This window comes from Polyodon spathula, chromosome 16 (genome assembly GCF_017654505.1).
Source record: "Polyodon spathula isolate WHYD16114869_AA chromosome 16, ASM1765450v1, whole genome shotgun sequence".
Taxonomy (NCBI): Eukaryota; Metazoa; Chordata; class Actinopteri; order Acipenseriformes; family Polyodontidae; genus Polyodon; species Polyodon spathula.
Window position 1 is genome coordinate 10,566,898 of NC_054549.1, and position 24,424 is coordinate 10,591,321.

The following is a 24,424-nucleotide window of genomic DNA, read 5'->3' on the forward strand; positions in this document are numbered from 1 at the left end:
GTCTGCGGTTTGCTGTTTGCTTTAGAGAAGCCCTTTCTCAGCTCAGAGCTAGCGGCTCTACACTCACAACACCGCGGCCAGCGCGACATGAAAGAATACGCACCTGCCAAGCTCACCGCTCAAGGCTCGTCTCACCTGAGCCATCGTTTGCTGTTCCTCGGAAGGTATTGTTGTCTAACGTGGGAAACACAAACAGGCAGCGGATCAACAGGCGGAAAACAAAGCCGTGGCTAATCGTTAACGACTGTCTTATATATTAACCCTTTCAGTCCTGAAGTATTAGTTTTTATCGTGCCGAATAAAGTCCTTTATCGAGTATACACGAGAACAGGACAATTAAAAAATAAAAATAAATAAATACACTCTCGACTGAGATAGGAGTCCGCAAGTGATTTGCGACGGCATCTGTTATAACATACGGCGCTGATAAGGGCCCTCCAGGCCTGAAAGGGTTAACAGACGGTGTGCATTTCATGCTGTTAGTTCGTTACTATATTAACCTATTTATGAACTAATTAAGGTCAGCTAAAACGATTAAGCAAACCTCAGATCACTAATTTGGGATTATCAACTGCAAATCAATTGAAAAGGCGGTTCAAAGCACTCTCGGTGCAGTAAAGTTAGCACACGAGAGGATGTTCCTTTATTTTAGCTTGTTTTTATTCGTTTATAAATAGGCTAATATATTTACCAACTCTTAATACACTGTTATAAATAATCAATAAACTAAAATCCCTTTAAAATGTGACGAAAAATAACAAAACAGCAAAATATTAGAACCAAAAATATGTTAGGATAATCATAGAATTTGTAAGAGGATGTTTATTTATTTGAAGAATCAAATACTCGACTCCAATCAGTTTATGTATTGGTTGCGATATAGTTAAATCATAACACTTATCTGATAAACGCATTCCTAACAAATTCCTATAAAAAATGGCAGTACAAGATCGATATCATAACAGAAGAGGTTTCTAAGCTATAGCAGTTTCAACATGAATCGAACCGTATGTGCCAAGACATGAATTACGCATTGCAATGGCACAGTTCGATTGCTTCACAGGACAGAAGTATAACTCAGTAGGATACAACCCCAGCAGCTGCCCGAAGAAGCCGTTGTCCAGTGTGTGTGTGGGGGGGGGGGGGGGGGGGGGGGGGGACAGGACGGACAATATTCAAACAGCTGCTCTACGGGATTGTAACAAAAAAAACGATCTGCAAATAGGCGTCACTTATCCTGTACAGCGTTGAAAGAGATTTCATAGGCAATATTCACAAAGCAGTTCTAAAACAAAACGTGGTTCCTAAAACGCTTCAATCATATAAGAAAAAAAAAATCGTGCAAACTTATAACAGTGGTAAATGGTTTTTTTTTTAATATGGTGCTAAATATGTGATTCTACAACCACGGTAATATTATAAAGGGAATAGCATTGTTACATTATATATATATACATACAAATACAGCATAATCAAATGCTAAGGTCTTCAGCAACCCCCACAGGGACAGTTGTTAAACTTCTATAATGCGAGACATGGGAAATGACAGCCATTGGTATCAGATGAGTTTTACTAGACTGTTTTTGTTCGCTCTATGCACTTCAATAACAGATAATCAGTTGAGCTTGGGCTGCGTATTGTTCTGCATTGTATACAGCTGGATGCAGGACTGAAAGTGGGTAGTGGTGTTCAGTTCTGGTCTAATCAGGATAGCGTGGCATTTAGGGATGAAGTAACTCCCAAAGATTGCAAATAAAGTCGTCAACATAGTCGCTGCGTTAAAAGCGGCTGGATTCCCTCTATATACAGAAATCAATGTCAAATAAGAAATCCATGAGGTTATACATATGAACAAACTGAATGCAGTGCACTTGGCCTCGTTGTAACTATCTGGAAGTTTTTTCCCCATGTACGAACAAGCGAAGCTGAACAAGTTGAGCAGGACAATGTAAGACAGATTCAGTACCAGACCTGAGGTATTGCATATTGGCATTACCGTGTCATTGTTAATGATTTCAGCGGGAGGTAAACCGCTGACCAGCAGGTATATGGAAATAGCAATCTGGGGGGTGGTGCACAGAAAGATAAGAATGTATTGCCCTTGTTCTTTAACCCAAAAATCAAAGGAATTGGGCAGCTTTGCAGCCAGTTTGAAAATACATAGCAACTGGAACGATCTCACTGTGATGCAGGAAAGGCATGTTGTGAAACCCAAAGCAAAAACAACCGCGAGCTGGCAGGTCGCCACAGTGGGTTCCCCAACATTGGAAAAGACACCGCAACAAGACGATGCCAGCGATGCTAACATGAGTAAGGAGATTTTGCCTCCCGCTGACCGTACCACTGGAGTATTCAAGTTAGCCACAAAGACCACCGCAGTGCCTGAAACCATAAGCAGGAAAAGGAGAGACACCCCCAGCAGTATTATGGACACATTGTCCGTCCAGAAGAGGTAGACCAGGGTTCTGGGCTGGCAAAGGACACTTCCTTTAGATGACCAGTGTCCGTTCGGACAGGGTTGGCAGACATAGAGATCTAGAAAAAAGGAAAAAGAGGTGAATTGAAAATCAATTCTGGCCATTCCCCCTCCCCCCTTCCCCCAAAAGCAATGCATTCGATTATGTTATAACGGTCTCAGGTATCTTTCACCTGTTTGTTTTCTCTAAGAGTAAAGACTACATTTACCAGAATGCATCGGGGTGTGAGTTGAAAAGCCAGAACTGGACCCTTGAATATGAAGCCATGTGGTTAACCCTACATGCATGTCACAGGAGCAGCACAGTGTCAAGAGTCCAGGTTTTACAAACCACTTGTATTGAGGAAAGTTTCTTCTGGACACACTTCACAGTTAAAGCAGCAGCGATGTGATCCAGCCCACTTTCTCCTGTGTCCCGTCTGACATTCCTCGGAACACACCGAGGTCGGCACCTGCGTCCAAAACATAGAGAACAGGTTTATTCACGTCATGCGTATCAGAACCCTAAGTACATTATGGAGGTGTTCCAGAATTCCTGATCTCCAATTCTCTTTTATTCGGTATATAAACACATCTCCTCACGGAAGTCCTTTATTAAGATCACCTTGTTATTCGTCCAGTTGATCAAACTTCCATCGACCTCAAAGGTTTCCGATGCAGGGCTATAAAACCCAATCTTCGTGGGAGACACCTTCCCAACACCCCAGTCCCACAAAACGACGTCATAACTAGAAAGGTGGTTCCCGTTCTCGTCAAAATAGACCGACTGGTTGAGAAGAGAGAAGTTCACCTTTTGCAGCTCCACCAGCAACTGTAATAAAGAAACAAAAACACGAAAACCACTATTTATAAATATTTTTATATACATTTATAAAGGCTTTTAATAACCACCTGCACTCAATTGGGTAACACTTTACATCAAGTGTCTCTGATTACTGCGTATTTGCACAGTAGTTAATTAGTACATGCTTACTTACACATAATTACAAAGTTATTACGCATAGGTACAATGCACTTAATGTTTAATTTTATTGCACGATATAACCCTAGCCCTAACCCTATCTCTACACCTAACCATTTTCTGATACAACAATGTACTTACATATATCGTGCGAAAAGATGCCTGCATTAAATACATTGTAGCTATGCATAACACTGTAATTAAAGTACACATGTATTTACTAAGTAACTGCTATGAAAATAAACAGAAATTAGAGACAATTAATGTAAAGTGTTACCCTGAATAATTACCAATATACCCACGTCTTTGGGATGGAAGGCGTCCTTGCGGCAGTTTCCAGAGTCACATCCCAGTAGCTGGTGCAGGGCATGCGCTACAGCGTGCACAGCAGAATATACACTGAATTCGTAGTGACCATCGACTCCCTTATCTATAACCGAGCTACATTCCTGACAGCCATGCACTGCCTTCGTCTCATTCTGCATGTCAGTCTTAACGGTTTCTTTCCTGTTCAATTCAGATTTAAGCTCTTTAGAGAGCTTTGGTTGCGTGACTGGGAATAATATAAGCTTGCCAGCGTTTTGCTCCAGAAACGCTTGGTAGGTCATGGGCTCGCTGGCAATCCACACTTTGTCTTTCAGTCTGGTCTCTATCGTTGCTATTTGGAAGAATGGGACAACGGGGGCAAACAAGGAGAAAATGACAGTAACATTCACCCTTGATCGGACAATGTTTTGGATCAGTTCATTTATTCTTGTGGTCAAATTGCTACTACCAGTGGGAAACTTTCCTTTGTACGCGACGCAAACCCCATACTGGGAGGCGAGCTCCAGCAAGCGCTGCCCTCCATCCTCCCCATAGTCCTCTTCGCTGGTCAGGAGCGCAATCCAGTTCCACCGGAACTTTGCTAGGAGCATGAGCATTGCCTTGACTTGGTTATTGTCGCTGGGAATGGTCCGGAAGAAGGAGGGATATGACCACTTGTTGCTTAATTTCTCATTTGTAGCTCCATAGCTGACCTGGAAAAAGAAAAACAACAACAAAAAAATGTATTAACCAGGTTTCAGCAAAGACATATACCAGCGCGAAGGAGTGGGGTTTATACATGGTCATGAATATATACTACTTCAATTAGCACCAAACACATTTTCCTTTGACTGTAGCTATCCGATACATTACAATAGACTGAACAATTCTGGGTTAACGAAAATTAGATTAAGTTCTCATTACGGTAAAGAGAACATTACAATAACGGGTAGAGGCCCGTTAAAAATGGTACAAAAAATCACAAGTGCCCTGCCCTCAATTGAGGGCCACGGCGCTTAATGGTTTACCCGTCGTTGTTGATCAAGTCACTTTACCCCGATGGCTGCTTTCCAGAAGACAAACGCACCCATCCACCCGGCCGGAATTTTGCCTAAAAAGGTTTGAGCAGCATGCCAGAGCCTTCATGGATAATAGGTATTGAACCCAACTGAAGCTTACTAAAAACACTGGACGTAGAGATGCCTATTTATCAAAGGATAGCCTGAAAGACTCTTACCTGTGGCATAAGAAAGGGACTCAGAATGGGTCCCAAACTCAAGGCTATGCTGCTGAACATGGGGCCGATCACTGCCTTCACGTTGGTTTTATCGTTGTACAAGAAGGACTGTGAATTTACTTGCAGCCCTTTCTTGGTTGAAACAAAGTACAACGTTGCCTTTAAGCAGATCGCCTCGGAGGTGCAATCCAAGACATGGTACCCCAGAGTCACATTGGGAAGCAGGCGGTCGGATCTGTTAATTTCCATCACAGCGAGTCTCATAACTTGGAAAAGGTGGCATGACATCTCATCGACTGCCGCACTGCAAGAGGAAGTTAACCATAAAAACCTGCAGAGCAGCTGTATTGGTTATGTATGCGTATTCCTACGGCACTGTGACAAGAACTAGTATGCTGAACACAATGGAACTTTACTTAATTATTCAATACGCATCTTTAAATAAGTCAAAGCTTTAATGACAGGGCGCACTATTCCTCTAAAACTATGTGACACTTTAGTTTGGACATCTGTTCGAAGCGGTTATTTTAAATCTACAAACATTTTATGAATGAGTCAATCAAAAGTTGTAGGTTATAAAAATAACAACGATGAAATACACAATCCATTAAAAAAAAAAAAAGTTATATAGCTTGCTGGTTACCCAGATCCTCACAGCATTAACTAACCCTGGACTATTTAATGTTACCTTACTTTATATAGTCCTAGACTAGTGATAATCAGGGTCTGTGAAACCAAGCAAAGCTGTTATGGGTTATAATGTTCATTAGCCTATTAAGTGCCATCGTTCTCACTTGAGGACAGGCTATTTGAAGGACTGGTATTTAAAAGCTCTCTTTATCTATATTGTTGTGATAACCTGCTCTCGTTTTGTTAACGCAGAAGTGAAGTCTAGTGGTAACGTATTCAATTATAGAAATACAGCTTGTGTTCTGATTATTTTATTTATTTTTGTTCAAAACATTGCGTTTGGTTCTTTATGTTTTAAGCGGGTGATCGGTACTTCGAGTTCTATGTCTCCTGGAAACATCCACACATCTGTTCTATAGAGAATAATATTTCAATCGTCCCGCTGACGGGGGCCGAAAAGCACTTTGCCGTCTGACTGTGACATCAGGGTAAGGATTAAAGTAATTGTTTAAAATGTGATTTGAGGTCCGGGTTATGTGTAGCCGCTCCAGGAACCGGACGAAGCGGCAACGTACGTATATTATCGCATGTTTTACTGTAGGCCCTATATACTATATACTACTATAACAGATCCCTAAACTAAAATGTTACCAAAATCTGCAATTGTGTTTTGTTTGTACATAGCATAGACTTCCTGCTAAAAAGTGATACATTTTTGTACAATGTTTTAGATGCCAATGTACACCTAAAGACTCTGGATAATTGAAAGAAGGGCTCCAAATAACCTGTGCGTTTTCTGCATTGAAAAACACGATTTACGTACGATATTTAAATATAATGCGTAAAGACTACGCATAGGAATTTTGCTTGTACTGCGCGCGGTAGCCGTAGAGAATGGATCATATGAATGCCGGGCCACCTATTAAAGTTAAAACGTAAGGCTGTTGCATACCCCATAAGTTAGCATTGAAGCATGTACAGTATTTATTGAAAGTACTCATGACTTCAAGGTAATGTTGCATTTTACTCACCCAGAATACATTTTACTGGCACAGTGTCTAAATACTCAATGACCCCAAAACCTTATTTGGTTTAGTACTTACCATTTACACTCGCCTTCACGGCGTCCCGTTATCGGGGTTGTGCACAAGGAGAACAATCCCCCTATCACATAATCCCCAGGCTGAGTGTACTGAACTGGAACGCAGTCCAGATCTTCAGGGTCATTCCACGGAAGACCCTGGGCAGAAAAAGACAACAGGGCTAGCAAAAAGTAAAGCATCGTTTCTGCATGTATGAAGGCACTAAGACACAGCTCGCAGCCTTGCAATGGACAATCACGACTCTGGGACGCTAACTTGATTGATGTTTTATGCCTACATCATTCTAATATAAAAAGCTCTCACAGGTGCGCGTTTGCATTATATTTGCATTATACATTAAGCAAATCGTCCTGGCAAAGCGCATGGAAACGCATCATTCTATTTTAGAACTCATTACGCTAATACACTTAATGGGCAATTGAAATGACCAAGGCCTTGTTTATAATGTTTAGGTGAGTTGATTTGCATCAGCACATCTGTTCATAACCTGACTTTCGTATTTGCATATCAGTTCGGGAAGCATCAACCAAGGGTTAGTATTTATCAAGTGCTATACGCACATTGTCCATTCTAACGTGTGCTTCTGCATGTTTGATCCGAAAGTGCGTTATAAAATTAATTTTCACTGGGGCCTCTGTGCTAAAATCTTCGTCAGTTTATTGATTATTCTAGATTTTTTTTTTTTAAATGCGTTCAGGGGCATATAATGTCTACTAAATTAAAAAAGTAGGGTGTTGTCTTTGTCTAATGAATTGTACCCCACTGTGTTAGAAATCAATGCAACAGGTCTCTTCTCTGCCAATAACTGCGGTAAACTCCGACGTCACCGTTCGGATTGACCACGTTAAGTATTGCATGGTAATCACCGCAGTTTGTGAAATTACTTTGTTCAGAGACTTGTGGCAGCGAAACTTCATCTCAACCTGCCTTTTAACAGTAACTTCCAACCCAGTCAAAATGACGAGATTCCTGCAGTATTGCCAGTTGATCCGATTGAGATCAGTCGGTTGAATGGGACGTTACCAAGGAAACAATCAGCCCACACCAATGGGTCAGTAGGTAGCCTACTAACCCTTAAACCTACCCCCCACCCCTAAACCTAATGTCTACAACTAGCCCTAATCTCAACTCCTAAACCAAACTGTGTTGCTATTGAAGTCGTAGTTACTATTATTTCAACACCGCTTTTTAGCGCCCTCTAGCGGCTGCTACACCCGACGTCCGTTAACGCGTTCAATCCGTGTCTGCTCTCCCTGTTGGGAGGCTAGTATGGGTCTATTCCTGTGCGATGATCTTTGCTTGATAACGCCCCATTCAGTCGACTGGTCTCAATCAGACTGGGGGGCAGAGCAGTGAAGTAACAGCCATGTGTTATTTTAATGGCTTGCTTTTTTTTTTTTTTTTTTTTTTTTTTTTTTTTTTGCCAAACTCACGCCCTCTTTTTCTCCTGGATTCAGCAATTCCTAAAATTGAGGAATTCTTTATTTTACCTAAACGGATACGCTTTGGGTATTTGACAAATTACTTCTTGAATTGTATAACTGCTGACTTTAATACAATACAAATACACTTTGACATAGCGACCTTCACACCATAGCATCCCAGAGGGCTGTACAAAGTTAAAAAAAAAAAAAAAAAAAAAAAAACACAAAACAAGAGAGTTCGTATGTGAAATACATTCCCGCTGCAGCAGATGATATAAAAGCGCATTGAAAACGGTTTGAAATTTTGACTTCAAAATTCGCGCCGAATGGAGTTTCACGCGGTCTGATACAGCGCGCGCTTTTTCAGTTGCTCTTTGGAGCGCGCCGGAGGCTCGCGGGTGCCGGAGCGAGGCTGTTCTCAGTTCTCGGCTGAGGCGGTTTGAGAAGCAGCCGAGAAGATCGCAGGAGCTGAGGTAATTATCATTAGTCGATTATATATCGTTATATATAAATAAATTTAAATCCCCCGCTGGAAGAATGAAGCCAGTTGTTGACACTAACACCGCATTTCTAAAAGCAATACATAATGGTTATTAATATTGAGAAAGCAGCACCTAGCGACGCATACATGAAACACAGAACAAGAGAGCCATACTTTTACTATATTTATTTTTTTAAAGAACTAAAGCCCTTTAAATCAAAACGTTTAATTTAAAGCTACAAGTTACCAAAAGGGAAGAGAAAAAAAAAAGCCACATTCACAGTCCCTTCTCCACGTCCTGTTGTCCAAGTTCAGATCAATGAAACTGAAGGGCAGGGCTGGTGGGAGGCGTCTGATGAAAAACGGGAGGAGGATTAATGAAAGAAGTACAGTTCCGCTAAGCAACAAGAGAGACAGTTACATGTATAAGCACGGCCAAAAAACAAATCAATAAATTAAAATAGACGGAGCACTTCTGCAAGGGGGAGATAAATTTTTTTCTCTTCCTCAGTGGTTGTGAGTGACTCCTACACTCCCACTCCCTCCTCACCCCCTCCCCCCCATGGAGGGGGGGGGGGGGGGGTTGTGGCTCAGTTATGCTTTACTCCAATTGACTACAGTATAGTCATTCAGCATTCAGATGACAAGATAATAAAACTCATTTTCTGACAACATTCTTGAAATATTTATTGTTCATCACTGTCAACCATTTTTAAAAGTCTTATGGTATAATTGTGTAAGCCACTTTATGTATTTATTTTAGTTTCAGTACATCTATTAGCCTATGTGCTGGGTTTATAGACCTACATTCTATTTTTATTTCATTTGGTGTATTTTATTTCCATCTCTATGTATAGTTTAGATGTTTTGTTTTGAATTTTTTTTACTATTTTTTATGTATGTATGTGTGTGTGGGGGTTTTTTTAGGTCACAAGTGAATTTGCAATGGTCATTGGAAGAAGATTTGAAACTTTATATAAAGGGACTGAACATGTTACATCTCTCTCTGTGAGTGTTGGATCCAAGACAGAGGTAGGGATATATACAATCACAGAACACTTGCTGTTTCATTCTGTTGTAGAATATCACACACGCACACACACACACACACACACACACACACACACACACACACACACACACACACACACACACACACACACACACACACTTTCTGTCCTTACAGCACATGGAGGGCAGTTAAAACGCTTAGTCAGTTCTGCTACTGCAGGTGATTTCACCTTTAATATAGCTTTCAAAGCTGCAGAATATAGAGGTATATGCCCTTATGAAGTTTTAATTAGTTATAGTATAACCCCAACTAATGTTTAGTCGATACACTACTACGGAACACTATGTGACTTTCTTAGATGAGTTGATTGCAACTTTAGGATTTGCATGGTTATTGGTATAACTACCGGTGTGACTACAGCCCTGGATAAAGCAACATGTTGTCAGTTTCACAAAGTTAACATGCAAATCTTATGGCAGTTTACATCAGCAGAATGACCTGCATCCATTAAATAGATGTGGTTTGTAAAGGGTGATGAACTAAAACCTCAGGATGATGAAAGCAACATTAATATCCCCTTATTAACTGAACAGTCACGTTTATAAAATCATAGCAAATGTGAACTAGTAATAATACAAATTGCAATGTTTTGTATATATAGTCTTACTTGATCAAATTTCCACTTTCAAGCTTGAATGAGCCTAAAGAAAACCAAGATACTTGGGGTGGCTAAATATTATAGACTTACCCATTGTAGTGTACGATATAAGTATTGCTTCTACAAAACTAGAAATAAGCACACAAGGCATTCAAGGCAGTTCTACTAATTTAGGTTGTATATTTAAACAAATAAATAAATAAATACATAAATAAATAAAAAGCTGACAACCTGAATAATTTCACTTTACACAGCAAAAAAAAAAAAAAAAAAAACACCTCAGAAAAATGGTCTTTTACACCCCAATGGTAGAACAGAGAAGACAGCAACCTTACTGAGCATTCAGATCCATTTGTATTGTATTTTATTTATTTTAGTCATGAGTATACAAAAAGATAGCTGGGTTACAAAGACATACAAAGTAATACAATCTCAGTATTTAATAAGGCAAATATAGCTGTCTACAGGATTGATGTTGTTGAAACTGTAAAACTAACCACAATGAATAATAATAATAATAAACTTGCAAGTATTTTAAACATTATTATAAACTAAATAAATAATGTCATAACGCTGTTACTAGCGGGATCCTTACAAAATGTGCTGTCTTAATTCTATTGGCTTTTAAAGTACAGAATGATTACTTGCAGTAACATTTCAGCATTAATGTTCACTTTTCTTGGTAGTGTACATTTGAATGCAATTCTGAAAATGCGCTGCAGTATTAAGCTTTGGTTTCAGCACAATAATATAACACTTGGGCATGAAATAACCCCCGAGTATACCCAACACGCTAGCCAGTACAGCTACGGTGTTAAAAGCTGGGGTATACTTTCCTTTGTAGACTGCGTAGGTGGTATAGAAACCAAGCCAAGAGACTAAATATATTAACAGGCTGAATGTGACACACTTGGCTTCATTGTAGTTTGCTGGTAAATCTTTCCCCATGTAGTTAAATGCAAAACACAAGAAGCTGAGCAATCCCACGTACCCTGTCTCCATAGCGGAGCCTGCAGACTGGGTCCCACTGCAATCCAACACAATCTTATCAGGAGAGATGCTATAGTTTTCAATTGGTACAGGACGATCCAAGACAATGCGCAGAAATGAAATAAGGAACCCAATGGCCGAAGAGACCAAGATAAATACCTGCGGGCCGTTATTTTTGGTCCAGAACTCGTAAGCCTTTGGCAGCTTCCCAGACATTTTAAAAATGCACACGATTTGAAATGACCTGACAGCGACGCAGGAGAGACAGACAGTGAAGCCGATGCAGAACAGCTCCCGGAGAAATGCGCAACCCACGGCCGTTGGGACGCCAAAGTGACCGTACACACTGCAGGACGCACACGCCAGGGAGGACAACATGAGCAGGCACGTCTTTCCACCAGCCGATTTGACCACTGGGGTGTTCAGGTTTAGCAGGAAAAGGCCTGCCGTAGCTACTGTCAGAAGCAGTGTAATGACTGAGATGATTAGCAGCACTACCGAAGTGATGTCATTCCATGGGAGGTATTCTACGGTTCGGTTGAGGCAGGTGTCACTCTCTGGCAGAGACCACTGATGTATCTCACAAGGCTTGCAATTCAAAACATCTATGGGGGAAGGGGATATAACATAAATTGTTATGCTCTCAGCAGTAAATGGACTAGTCAGTGAAATTTTTTTTAGAAAGTTGAGGAACATTGAAGATTGGGAATTTCTATTTCCCTCAGTATATTTTAGATTATATATATCGGTGAAGGATATCATACATGTAAACTCTATCATGTACTACCAACCTTGGTTCCGGGTGAAACTATCTGGGTAGCAGGTTTCCACGCACAAAGTGGAATGCAAACACAGCTTGCACAAAAGCATGGCACAGCTGACTCATTGTGTGTCTGTGTCTGTGTCTTTGTGTGGGAGGTAAAAATATATGAAACAAGTTGACAAAATTTTACATTGAGTGTTGAAAGTTCTGGATGAGTTAAAGAGCACAGATTTGCTTATTTTCTCACCATTTATATTTACATAAGTTCCTGCAGGACAAGCCTCACAGTTGAAGCAGCAGACATGGGTTCCAGTCAGGACTCTTCTGTACCCCTTCTGACATTCCGCAGAGCAGACAGAGGTGGGCACCTGTGTGGTTTTATTCAGAGAATAATTATTAGAAAATATGTAAACATGCAGCAATGGTCTACTGACATATCCTGTGCAAAGTTCACAAATAAATGAACAGGACTTGAAATCTACACTACACCTTTAATATCCTATACATAAGGAATGAGTTTCCTACAGTTTTCAAACAGCAATATCTCAAACTTACTGTCTTATTATCCTTGGCATTCCAGTTAATCAAGTCTCTGTTGATTAGCAGTCTCTCTGGGTTGGGGCTGTATGATCCGATCACCTTGTATGATACGCTGTCACCGGCCCAGTCCCACGCAATTATGTCATAGCCGGTAGGGGGATCTCCGTTATTATCAAAATATAACGGGGCGTCATGAATGGAAATATTAACCTGTTTCATCTGTTGCAAGAGCTGCAAATAACAAATGATAAATACAATAAATAAAAATAAATACAATAAATTAAACACATAAATGCATGTGCTATATCCTTCTTTATTACTAAAGTTATAAAGCCTACAGTAATTGCAATAAGAATAAATGTGTAATTAAACTACTCTGACATTTCCAGGCCGGGGGATTATTTTAATGATCTAAACAGTGGAGGATCTTAATACCACCAGACACAATAAATCTTTTTTTTCCAATCTTGCACTTAATTATTTAAATTAACTAATTTAACCTCCAGCCAGATACTAAGTACATAACTACATCAATCCACATTTTAAACCGGGCATAGAATTACCCTTAAGTGTGTGTGTGTTTGCGTATGTATATATATATAATGTGCATCTGCTATATAAAATATATCCGACTTGTTAAGGTTACCTCTTACCTGCCAGGGGTGCACCTGTTTTTTTTGGCACGCTCCAGAGTTGCAGCCTAGTAACTGGTGCAGTGCGTGTGCAACAGCGTACACAGCAGTGTAGACATTAAATGAAGATTGAATATCGAAGGGTTCCAGCAGGGATGGGATGCCTGTAAAATTCAGCGACCTGCACTGGTCGCATACCTGGCAACAGGCGAGGATCTCGGAGAAAGTTTCATTTCGGCACACTGGTTCCTCGTTAGCCTTAGAGCGTTCTGATTCAATAGACCGAGCTTCGAACTCGGCAAAGCCGGGCATCTCTGCCGACTTGATGGATATCCCTAGGACGCTGCCAATGCTTTTGATTTTAGGGACCATGGAAACCAACGTGGACATGGACCAGTCTTCAGAACCAATCCACACTTTGTCGGTGATGTTCTGCTCGATGACCAGTGAGAAGAACCCGCTGGCTTTGCGTTTGGTAGAAAAAACTACCACAGCGTTCACATTTGTTTGGTCAATGCCTTTAATCACCTGTAGGATTTGAGCCCTTGTGTCTTTGCTGTAAGAGGGTATAATGGCTTGGTAAGCTATGCAGATCCCATATTTCAATGCCAGTTTAGATAGACTCTGCACCCCCTGTGTCCCGTAGTCATCATCACTTCCCAGTAGGGCAATCCAGGTCCACTGAAACTCTGACAGAAGCTGAAGCATCGCCCTCACCTGATACCTATCGGTGGGGATAGTGCGGAAGAAAGACGGGTATAACCATTTGTTGCTCAGCAATTCATTGGAAGCCTCATAGCTGATCTGCAAATATGAAAGAGTGTTTTATTAACATGTGCAATAAAGAAAGCAGGAAGGGGGAGAGATTTAACAAAGGGTTTTATAATCCCACTAAGTTTGTGACACATACTGCATTGCATGCAAGGCGAGGTTAATAATTATGATGATGCAGTTTTACATTGTTACCATAGCGCCATCAAAACTGCAGCTATAACACAATTGCTATTTACAGTAAACAGATAGGCAACCACTTGCAGTCCTTTCAGTAGCAGGGCTTTGTTTCAACTTATTCCTCAATTATTTAGTAAGACTAAATTCGATAGTTAATGGAATCCAATGGAATGGACCAGAACAGATATGATTGTTTTCTCCAGAGTTAAGATTTCAAAGTGGCTATATCAAAAAAATTACCACAGTAGGTTCCACAAGAGGTCACTACAGAATAAGCCAAGTCTAACATATGATCCAAACCTGTTTCCAGCATTGTGTTATTTTAAACTGTTAAAACCAGCTACCCTTTAATCTAAACACCAAAATACCAAGACCACAGCTCTTTATCATTTATTTTTTCTTTGTGTGAATGTGGCTCATATCAAACCATTTGTAAATATGCTGTTTATAGTAGGTACATACCTGTGGCATCAGGTAATATCCCGTTATGCTCGCTGTGGTGAAAGCATAGGTGCTGCTGTCTGGCCCGATCACAACTATAGTGTTGGGGTCATAGTGCGTCTCAGTTCTTAGCTGAAGTTCATCTTGGTGCTCAACGTTCTGCTTGGACATGATGTTGAATGTTGCTAGGAGATTAGCCATCTCTGAACAGATATCGTATGCTTCATATCCCAATTTAACACCGGGCAGCAGAGTACTGGTGGCATTGTTTATTTCTTCCAAGGCAAATCGCATGGCTTGCATCAAATGATAACCATGTTTGTTGAAAAGTTCACTAAAAAATAAGACATTACCATTGTTAAACAGATTTGCAGATTTTTGGTACACTGAACATATTATTTTTTAAATAAAGAATGGAGCACTTACGTATTGCAGTCTGGCAGGTCAGGTATTTTTCTGGTTATACTGCGTGAGTTGTGTACAGGGAATAATCCAGCAATCAAATAATCACCGTCCTGCTGGAACTCAAACTGGGATCCGGGCGTCTCTGTGCAGCTGGGTTCAGAGTAAGCCAAAGTCACAGCACACAAGTGTGTGAATAAGAGGACAGAAGAAAAGGCCATGACTGTTCTTCCTCGGGTATGGATTATACACACTGCCTCTGTACTTGTCTGTGTGTGCTTTTTCTATAGCAGAATTTACATACTGTGGGATAGTGGACGGTTTGATTCTCAAACAAATTTGTTTACCACCTGGGCTACTGTGTAATCAGAAAGACAGCAGCCAGTATTTGATTTCCTGGGGATTGAACATTTTATTTATTTTATTTTTTTAAGTAGTTAATTGAAATTAGTTAGACTAGCATGTCATTGTTTAGGAAGGTGCCAGCTTTGTGCTCCTGTGTGAATGTGCTGAGAGGGTCTGGGTCACACCAAAACATGTTTTAAATGTGTTGAACATGTTAGAGCAGTGGTGCACAACTCGGTCCTGGAGGGCCGGTGTCCCTACAGGTTTTTATTGCAACTGCACCCTAAAGTACTTTACTGGACCTTATTAGAAGCTTAATTGGTCCAATTAACTAATTTAGTGTATGGTTAGAACAAAAACCAGAAGGGACACTGGCCCTCCATGACCTGAGTTGTGCACCACTGCTTTAGAATATAACAGATTTCAAAATCTGATTCTAATAATTTATCCCCAAACTAAAGTGTTACCAAAATCTGAAATTATTTTTGGTTCAAAGATGATTAGTTTGACTTCCTACAAAAAAGTGATTCACTTTATTCCTTTAAAAAAAAAAAAAATTTATATATATATATATATATATTTATATATATATAAAACTTATTTACAAAGCATTCACTTTTTAAATATATTGAATATATTGCAATGTTTCGTAAGTGAAAAATTATATATACTTTATAACCAAGGTTTAAAAAAAAAAGGAAAAAAAAAAAAAAAACAGTCAGAAGGCAACAAGGTTTAGTTTACCAAAACAATAAATACAAATATTAATAAAAAAAAGTTTTCAGGTAACTTCAGATTTAACAACATCTTCAGACTAAACACAGTTGATTTCTTCAGATAACTACAGTTAGCCTTATTGATTAAAAATAAATAACTAACTAAATAAATAACTTGTCATCTAGTAAAGTTAGCTATCAAAAACTACAAGAACTATTCATTTACTACAGCTTTATTTGTATGCACTAAACTAATGTGTTACCAAAATTAGGACTTTTTTTTTGTACAAAACTGCTTCCATATAAGTATAAGGGTTGTGCACAGGGAGAACAATTCCCAATCACATAATCCCCAGGCTGAGTGTACTGCACTGGAACACAGTCCGAATCTTCATGTCAGACACTGGGCAGAAAATGACAGCAGTTCTATATTAAAATTGTAGACAAGTGAAGAATAATAATACAAAATAATTCATGTTTATTATTATTATTATTATTATTATTATTATTATTATTATTATTATTATTATTATTATTATTATTATTATTAATAATAATAATAATAATATTAATCTTATTATTTTATCTACAAAATTAACATATCGCATGGCTTTATCTGCTAAACTGACATCAGCACATCCAAGCACAAAGTTTAAGATTTGCATGTTCATTGTTATACAACCGGTGTGGCTACAATCCATAACAGGAAATAAGTTGACCAGCTGCATTTCAGAAATTGTTAAACCGAGATGCAAATCTTACAGTAGCTGGATGGTTTACATCAGCAGAATGGTCTAGAGCAGACCCATTAAATGTTCTTTATTGTATAGTTAAAAAGAAAGATGACTCCAACTTTATTATAGATTACCCCAGTAGCCTGCTTACTTTTGAGTGTATACATATTTTCAGAATTTGGTTAAAGAATCACAAACTTTGTTAATGGCAGAATATTACAACTGATTTAATAAAAATAAATTAATAAATAAATAAATAACAACATTTTAGTAAATTTACACATTTTGGAATAAAAAACTCAAAAAAAGCATCCACCATACCCCAATGATGGAAAAGAGCAGACAACAACCTTACTGAACATTTAATTCAATTTGTATTGTATATATATATTTTTAAAATGATGAATACACAAAGATAGCTGGCTTACAAAAGATATACAAGTAATTGAAGTTCAATATTTAGTCAGGCAAATATAGCTGTTTACAGGATTTATATTGTTGAAATTGTAAACCAGGCCACAGTGAATAATAATACTTTCCAGAGTCGCAGTCTAGTAACTGGTGCAGTGCGTGTGCAACAGCGTACACCGCGGTGTAGACACTGAATGGAGATTGAATATCGAATGGGTTCCAGCAGGGAGGGCATATCTATAGAATTCAGAATAAATGCAAGCTTTCAGAAAACGTTAATATACGGCATGGTTTTCTTTGCTGAATTGACATCAGCACATGCAAGTACTAAGTTTAAGATTTGCATTTGTATTGTCATACAACCGGTGTGGCTACAAATCCATAACAGGAAATAAGCTGACCGGCTTCATTAAGGAAATTGTTAAACAAAGATGCAAATCTTTCAGCTGCTGGATGATTTAAAAAAGAAAAAAAAGCCAAAAGAAATTGCACAAAGTTAGATTCACAATATTAAAATATGCGATGCAAATAAATGTACTGTATGCCAAGTGCCCCCCGCCGACTAATTTTCATACTTTGAAATTAAATTACAGCTTTTCAGGACAAAATACATTTTAAGCGTGCTTAAGTTATACGGTAATTCTACAAATGTATATATATATATATATATATCCTGCTACACAGCACAAGTCATTGCAAATCTCAGGGGAATAGTATCAATCTTACTTACAGCTAAATATTTTGTGAACTATGTATAGACTTACCCAATATAGTATACATCAAGGCCTTAGCCAGCTATGAGGCACCCGAGGCACGGGCCTCAGTTAAAATCATACTAATAATCATTTGTTTACGCTCTCTTACACGTTGCTTAGTTGCAGTGTATGGGCAAGTGCCTCTGATTTTTCATGGCTTTTCCTCAAAGACAAAAAACAAACAAATAATAATAATAATAATAAATAATAATAATAATAATAATAATAATAATAATAATAATAATAATAAATAATAATGTGTCTTCCGTTCAAGGCAGTTTTAGTAATTTAGGTTAAATCCAAAACAATTGTTATTATAAAAAAAATAAAAAAAAAAAAAAAATTAAAAGCTGACAACCTGAATAATGTCTTTTACACCCCAATGGTAGAGCAGAGAAGACAACGACCTTACTGAGCATTCAGATCCATTTGTATTGTATTTTATTTATTTTAGTCATGAGTACAAAAAGATAGCTGGGTTACAAAGACATACAAAGTAATATAAGCTCAGTATTTAATAAGGCAAATATAGCTGTCTACAGGATTGATGTTGTTAAAACTGTAAAACAAGCCACAATTAATAATAATAATAATAATAATAATAATAATAATAATAATAATAATAATAATAATAATAATAATAATAATAATAATTTCATAGAATTGTTGCACATTGCTATGAATTCCAGGGCATCAGCTGCTACAGTGTTCAACTTGAATTCATTATGAAATTCTGGCAATTTTTTAAAATGTATTTATCTTCAGGTATAGAAAAATCATTACAACACATTTGTTATTCATGTTACTTCTATGCGTTCATTACTTCAATGCAATCCTATGAAGCTCTATTGCTAATCATGTGATCTTGCAAGTGTTACAGAGATAATAATACATAATAATAAACTTGACAGTATTTTAAACATTATTATAAACTAAATAAATAATGCCATTACCAGCAGGATCCTTACATATGTACTGTCTTAATTCCAATGGCTTTTAAAGTACAGAATGATTACTTGCAGTAACATTTTTGCATTAAAGATCACTTTTCTTGGTAGTGTACATCTGAATGCAATTCTGAAAATGCGCTGCAGTATTAAGCTTAGGTTTCATCAGAATAATATAACACTTGGGCATGAAATAACCCCCGAGTATACCCAACACGCTAGCCAGTACAGCTACGGTGTTAAAAGCTGGGGTATACTTTCCTTTGTAGACTGCGTAGGTGGTATAGAAACCAAGCCAAGAGACTAAGTATATTAACAGGCTGAACGTGACACACTTGGCTTCATTGTAGTTTGCTGGTAAATCTTTCCCCATGTAGCTAAATGCAAAACACAAGAAGCTGAGCAATCCCACGTACCCTGTCTCCATAGCGGAGCCTGCAGACTGGGTCCCGCTGCAATCCAACACAATCTTATCAGGAGAGATGCTATAGTTCTTAATTGGTATAGGACGATCCAGGACAATGCGCAGAAGTGAAATAAGGAACCCAATGGCCGAAGAGACCAAGATAAATATCTGTGGGCCGTTATTTTTGGTCCAGAACTCGTAAGCCTTCGGCAGCTTGGCAGACATTTTAAAAATGAACACGATTTGAAATGACCTGACGGCGACACAGGAGAGGCAGACAGTGAAGCAGAGGGAGAACAGCTCCCGGAGGAATGCGCAACCCACGGCTGTGGGGACGCCAAAGTGACCGTACACGCTGCAGGACGCACACGCCAGGGAGGACAACATGAGCAGGCACGTCTTTCCACCAGCCGATTTGACCACTGGGGTGTTCAGGTTTAGCAGGAAAAGGCCTGCCGTAGCTACTGTCAGAAGCAGTGTAATGACTGAGATGATTAGCAGCACTACCGAAGTGATGTCATTCCATGGGAGGTATTCTACGGTTCGGTTGAGGCAGGTGTCACTCTCTGGCAGAGACCACTGATGTATCTCACAAGGCTTGCAATTCAAAACATCTATGGGGGAAAGGGGGAATAAAGCATGTTTTGTTATGCTCTTAGTAGTGAATGACCTACCCAATGATATTCATTTTAGAAAGGTTTACTGTAGAAGTGAAGTTAAGAACAGGAACCCTGTCATGGAATATCAGCCTTGGTTCCATGGGAAAGTAACTGGGCCAACAGGTTTCCATACACAAACTGGAACGCAAACACAGCCTGTACAAAAGTTTGTCACATCTGACCCATAGTGTGTGTTTGAAGAGAGTAACACATATGAGACAAGTAGACACAGTTTTACATTGAGTATTGAAAGTTCTGGATGAGTTAAAGAGCACAGATTTGCTTATTTTCTCACCATTTATATTTACATAAGTTCCTGCAGGACAAGCCTCACAGTTGAAGCAGCAGACATGGGTTCCAGTCAGAACTCTTCTGTACCCCTTCTGACATTCCGCAGAGCAGACAGAGGTGGGCACCTGTGTGGTTTTATTCAAAGAAGAATTATTAGAAAACATTTAAACATGCAGGAATGGTCTACTGACATAACCTGTGCAAAGTTCACAAATAAATGAACAGGACTTGAAATCTACACTACACCTTTAATATCCGATACATAAGGAATGAGTTTCCTCCAGTTTTCAAACAGCAAGATCTCAAACTTACTGTCTTGTTGTCCTTGGCATTCCAGTTAATCAAGTCTCTGTTGATTAGCAGTCTCTCTGGGTTGGGGCTGTATGATCCGATCACCTTGTATGATACGCTGTCACCGGCCCAGTCCCACGCAATTATGTCATAGCCGGTAGGAGGATCTCCGTTATTATCAAAATATAACGGTGCGTCATGAATGGTAATATTAACCTGTTTCATCTGTTGCAAGAGCTGCAAATAACAAATGATAAATACAATAAATAAAAACATTAAACACATAAATGCATGCTCTGTATCCTTCTTTATTAGTAAAGTTATGAAGCCTACAGTAATTGCATTAAGAATAAACATGTGCAATTAAACTACTAACATTTCCAGGCAGGGGGATTATTTTAGTGGTCTATACAGTGGCAGATCTTAATCCTACCACACACTATAAATCTTTTTTCCAATCTTGTATTTAATCATTTAAATGAACTAATTCAACCTCCAGCCAGATCCTAAAGCAGTTAACTACACCAATAAAGCATGTGTTTTTGCATGCGAAACAATCGACAATGCTTGATTTCTGTGTGAAACTGTAAGTTGTTTATTTTTGTTTTCGTGCACTGAGCTAATTCTGTATAATGTACATTTGTTAACTTTTGCTATTTAAGTTGTCAAATTAGGCAATACAAGCCAATATCTAAAAGTAGGTCTACAGTCAACAGTTTGTGCAGTTTATGGTTGGATTGTTTTCGTAAGAACAACGCTATAGTTATTTTATTAATTCTTATTTTAATCGAACTATAAGAGTTGTACCAAGTTTGTACAGTACTTACTGTAATTGATTCATTCATTGCAGTTCTTTCAACCATTTTCATAAGGACTTTTAACTAAAATTAAACTTGGAAATACTATAAATGTGTGAGTTCTGTTATATGCACGTTAATGCCATAACTCATGTTGACACCTCGGATAAGTCAACACTAAACAGCATTCCTGCGGGATGTTGAGTTACCAGAGGGGTATATATATATATATATATATAATGTGTGTGTGTATTGTGTGCATCTGCTATATAAAATAGATCAGACTTACCTGCCAGGGGTACACCGGGCATAGAATGGCCCTTAAGTGTGTGTGTGTGTGTGTGTGTGTTTGCGTATGTATATATATATATAACGTGCATCTGCTATATAAAATATATCCGACTTGTTAAGGTTACCCTCTTACCTGCCAGGGGTTCACCTGTTTTTTTTGGCACTCTCCAGAGGTGCAGCCTAGTAACTGGTGCAGTGCGTGTGCAACAGCGTACACAGCAGTGTAGACATTAAATGAAGATTGAATATCGAAGGGTTCCAGCAGGGAGGGCATGTCTGTAGAATTCAGCAACCTGCACTGGTCGCATACCTGGCAACAGGCGAGGATCTCGGAGAAAGTTTCATTTCGGCACACTTGTTCCTCGTTAGCCTTAGAGCTCTCTGATTCAATTGACCGAGCTTCGAATTCAGCAAAGCCGGGCATCTTCGCCGCCTTGAGGGATATCCCCATGACACTGCCAATGCTTTTGATTTTAGGCAGCTTGGAAACCGACGTGGATATGGACCAGTTTTCAGAACCAATCCACACTTTGTCAGTGATGTTCTGCTCGATGACCATTGAGAAAAAACCACTGGCTTTGCGATTGCTAGAAAAAATGACCACTACTTTCACATTGGTTTGGACAATGCCTTTAATCACCTTTAGCATTTGAGCCCTTGTGTCTTTGTTGTAAGAAGGTATGATGGCTTGGTAAGCTATGCAGATCCCATATTTCAAGGCAAGTTCAGACAGACCCTGCATCCCCTGTGTCCCGTAGTCATCATCACTTCCCAGTAGGGCAATCCAGGTCCACTGAAACTCTGACAGTAGCTGAAGCATCGCCCTCACCTGATACCTATCGGTGGGGATAGTGCGGAAGAAAGACGGGTATAATCGTTTGTTGCTCAGCAATTCATTGGAAGCCTCATAGCTGATCTGCAAATATGAAAGAGTGTTTTATTAATATGTGAAGTAAAGAAAGCAGGAAGGGGGAGAGATTTAACAAAGGTTTTTATAATTCCACTGCGTTTGCGACATATACTGCATTGCATGCAAGGCGAGGTTAATAATTATGATGATGCAGTTTTACATTGTAACCATAGCCCTGTCAAAACTGCAGTTATAACAGAATTGCTATTTATAACAAAATGGATAGGCAACCTCTTGCAGTCCATTCAGTAACAGGACTTATTCCTCAATTATTTAATAAGACTAAATTCAATAGTTAATGGAATGGACCAGAACACGATTGTCTTCTCCAGAGTTAAGGTTTCAAAGTGACTTTACCACAGTAGGATCCACAAGAGGTCACTACAGAATAAGCCAAGGGATTACACACTTTTACAGCAAGTAAAACATGATCCAAACCTGTTTCCAGCATTGTGTTATTTTAAACAGTTAAAATGTTGTGCTGATTTGCACCAAACCAGCTACCCTTTAATCTAAACACCAAAATACCAAGACCACAGCTCTTTATCATTTGGCTCATATCAAACCATTTGTAAATATGCTGCTTATAGTAGGTAAATACCTGTGGCATCAGGTAATATCCCATTATGCTCGCTGTGGTGAGAGCATAGGTACTGCTGTCTGGCCCGATCACAGCTATAGTGTTGGGGTCATAGTGCATCTCAGTTCTTAGCTGAAGTTCATCTTGGTGCTCAACGTTCTGCTTGGACACGATGTTGAATGCTGCTAGGAGATTAGCCGTCTCTGAACAGATATCGTATGCTTCGTATCCCAATTTAACACCGGGCAGCAGAGCGCTGGTCGCATTGTTTATTTCTTCCAAGGCAAATCGCATGGCTTGCATCAGATGATAACCACGTTTGTTGAAATGTTCACTAAGACAGAAGACAATTACTATTGTTAAACCTGCAAATTTGTGGTACACTGGATATATTTTTTAAACAAAGAACGGAGCACTTACGTATTGCAGTCCGGCAGTTCAGGTACTGTTGTGGTTATACTAAGTGACTCATGAACGGGGAATAATCCAGCAATCAAATAATCACCGTCCTGCTGGAACTCAAACTGGGATCCGAGTGTTTCTGTGCAGCTGGGTTCAGAGTAAGCCAAAGTCACAGCACACAAGTGTGTGAATAAGAGAACAGAAGAAACAGTCATGACTGTTGTTCCTCGGGTATAGATTATACACACTGCCTCTGTACATGTCTGTGTGTGCTTTTTCTATAGCAGAATTTACATACTGTGGGAGAGTGGACGGTTTGACTCTCAAACAAATTTGTTTACCACCTGGCTACTGTGTAATCAGAAAGACAGTATACAGTATCTGATTTCCTGAGGGATTGTAAAATTATTTATTTTTCTTTTTTTAAATAGTTGATTGAAAAGTAGTTGGACAAGCCTGTCATTGTCTGGGAAGGTCCTGGCTTTGTGCTCCTGCGTGAATGTGCCGGGAGGGTCTGGTTTACACCATATAGGGATATCTCCACTCAGTCAGGGGGACGTGGGTCTCCTTCACCACCTGAGGGCTGGTCCAGCGCAGCACATAGTGGGGGCCACCAGGCTTGTCGTTGGTGCCTGGAAGTAAAGACAAAGAAATAACAATTAGAAAACTGCTCGTAATTACAGCTCCCCAAACACATGTATATTGCAATTAGGATTCAATCTTCTGTCGCTGAATGAATAAATACAGTATTTCAAAGTGGAGCAGTTTTCAGGAAACTTCAGTTGAACAAAAAACTATTTTAATATTAGTTTCAAAACTAATCATAGTAGGTTATTCAAATAACTACAGTTAGCCTTATTAATTAAAAAAAAATGTATATAT

At 39.1% G+C, this 24,424-nt stretch overlaps 3 protein-coding genes across 3 annotated transcripts; all 3 read right to left on the reverse strand.

Annotated features, from left to right (window-relative positions):
* Positions 1-1,615: 1,615 nt before the first annotated feature.
* On the reverse strand, positions 1,616-7,282 carry LOC121328948 (taste receptor type 1 member 1-like). The gene is made up of 7 exons (XM_041274102.1): positions 7,274-7,282; positions 6,714-6,850; positions 4,981-5,284; positions 4,213-4,456; positions 3,728-4,095; positions 3,059-3,287; positions 1,616-2,535 (listed from the first exon to the last, which is right to left on the reverse strand). The coding sequence occupies exons 1-7, from the start codon at positions 7,280-7,282 to the stop codon at positions 1,616-1,618; spliced, it is 2,211 nt and encodes a 736-aa protein (XP_041130036.1).
* Positions 7,283-10,576: 3,294 nt separating this feature from the next.
* Positions 10,577-15,229, reverse strand: LOC121328579 (taste receptor type 1 member 1-like). Its single transcript, XM_041273345.1, has 6 exons — positions 15,032-15,229; positions 14,627-14,939; positions 13,235-14,017; positions 12,597-12,812; positions 12,289-12,409; positions 10,577-11,883 (listed from the first exon to the last, which is right to left on the reverse strand). The coding sequence occupies exons 1-6, from the start codon at positions 15,226-15,228 to the stop codon at positions 10,952-10,954; spliced, it is 2,562 nt and encodes an 853-aa protein (XP_041129279.1). The 5' UTR covers position 15,229; the 3' UTR covers positions 10,577-10,951.
* Positions 15,230-18,628: 3,399 nt separating this feature from the next.
* LOC121328578 (taste receptor type 1 member 1-like) lies at positions 18,629-23,894 on the reverse strand. The gene is made up of 6 exons (XM_041273344.1): positions 23,561-23,894; positions 23,162-23,474; positions 21,784-22,566; positions 20,584-20,799; positions 20,276-20,396; positions 18,629-19,935 (listed from the first exon to the last, which is right to left on the reverse strand). The coding sequence occupies exons 1-6, from the start codon at positions 23,755-23,757 to the stop codon at positions 19,004-19,006; spliced, it is 2,562 nt and encodes an 853-aa protein (XP_041129278.1). The 5' UTR covers positions 23,758-23,894; the 3' UTR covers positions 18,629-19,003.
* Between the last annotated feature and the right edge of the window lie 530 nt (positions 23,895-24,424).

What these genes read in the sequence shown, in the direction of transcription:
- LOC121328948 (XM_041274102.1), bottom strand. An exon ending in CAAAGGAAAGTTTCCCACTG is followed by an intron (nt 4,096 to 4,212) that starts GTAGTAGCAATT and finishes TCTTCCAAATAG; the next exon opens with CAACGATAGAGACCAGACTG. An exon ending in GATCTTAATAAAGGACTTCC is followed by an intron (nt 2,536 to 3,058) that starts GTGAGGAGATGT and finishes CCTTTTTTCTAG; the next exon opens with ATCTCTATGTCTGCCAACCC.
- LOC121328579 (XM_041273345.1), bottom strand. Translation starts at nt 15,228, where the DNA reads ATGGCCTTTTCTTCTGTCCTCTTATTCACACACTTGTGTGCTGTGACT. An exon ending in GATATTACCTGATGCCACAG is followed by an intron (nt 14,018 to 14,626) that starts GTATGTACCTAC and finishes TCATATTTGCAG; the next exon opens with ATCAGCTATGAGGCTTCCAA. An exon ending in AACAGGTGCACCCCTGGCAG is followed by an intron (nt 12,813 to 13,234) that starts GTAAGAGGTAAC and finishes TGTTATTTGCAG; the next exon opens with CTCTTGCAACAGATGAAACA.
- LOC121328578 (XM_041273344.1), bottom strand. Translation starts at nt 23,757, where the DNA reads ATGACTGTTTCTTCTGTTCTCTTATTCACACACTTGTGTGCTGTGACT. An exon ending in GAACTGCCGGACTGCAATAC is followed by an intron (nt 23,475 to 23,560) that starts GTAAGTGCTCCG and finishes CTTCTGTCTTAG; the next exon opens with TGAACATTTCAACAAACGTG. An exon ending in AACTTATGTAAATATAAATG is followed by an intron (nt 19,936 to 20,275) that starts GTGAGAAAATAA and finishes TTTCCCCCATAG; the next exon opens with ATGTTTTGAATTGCAAGCCT.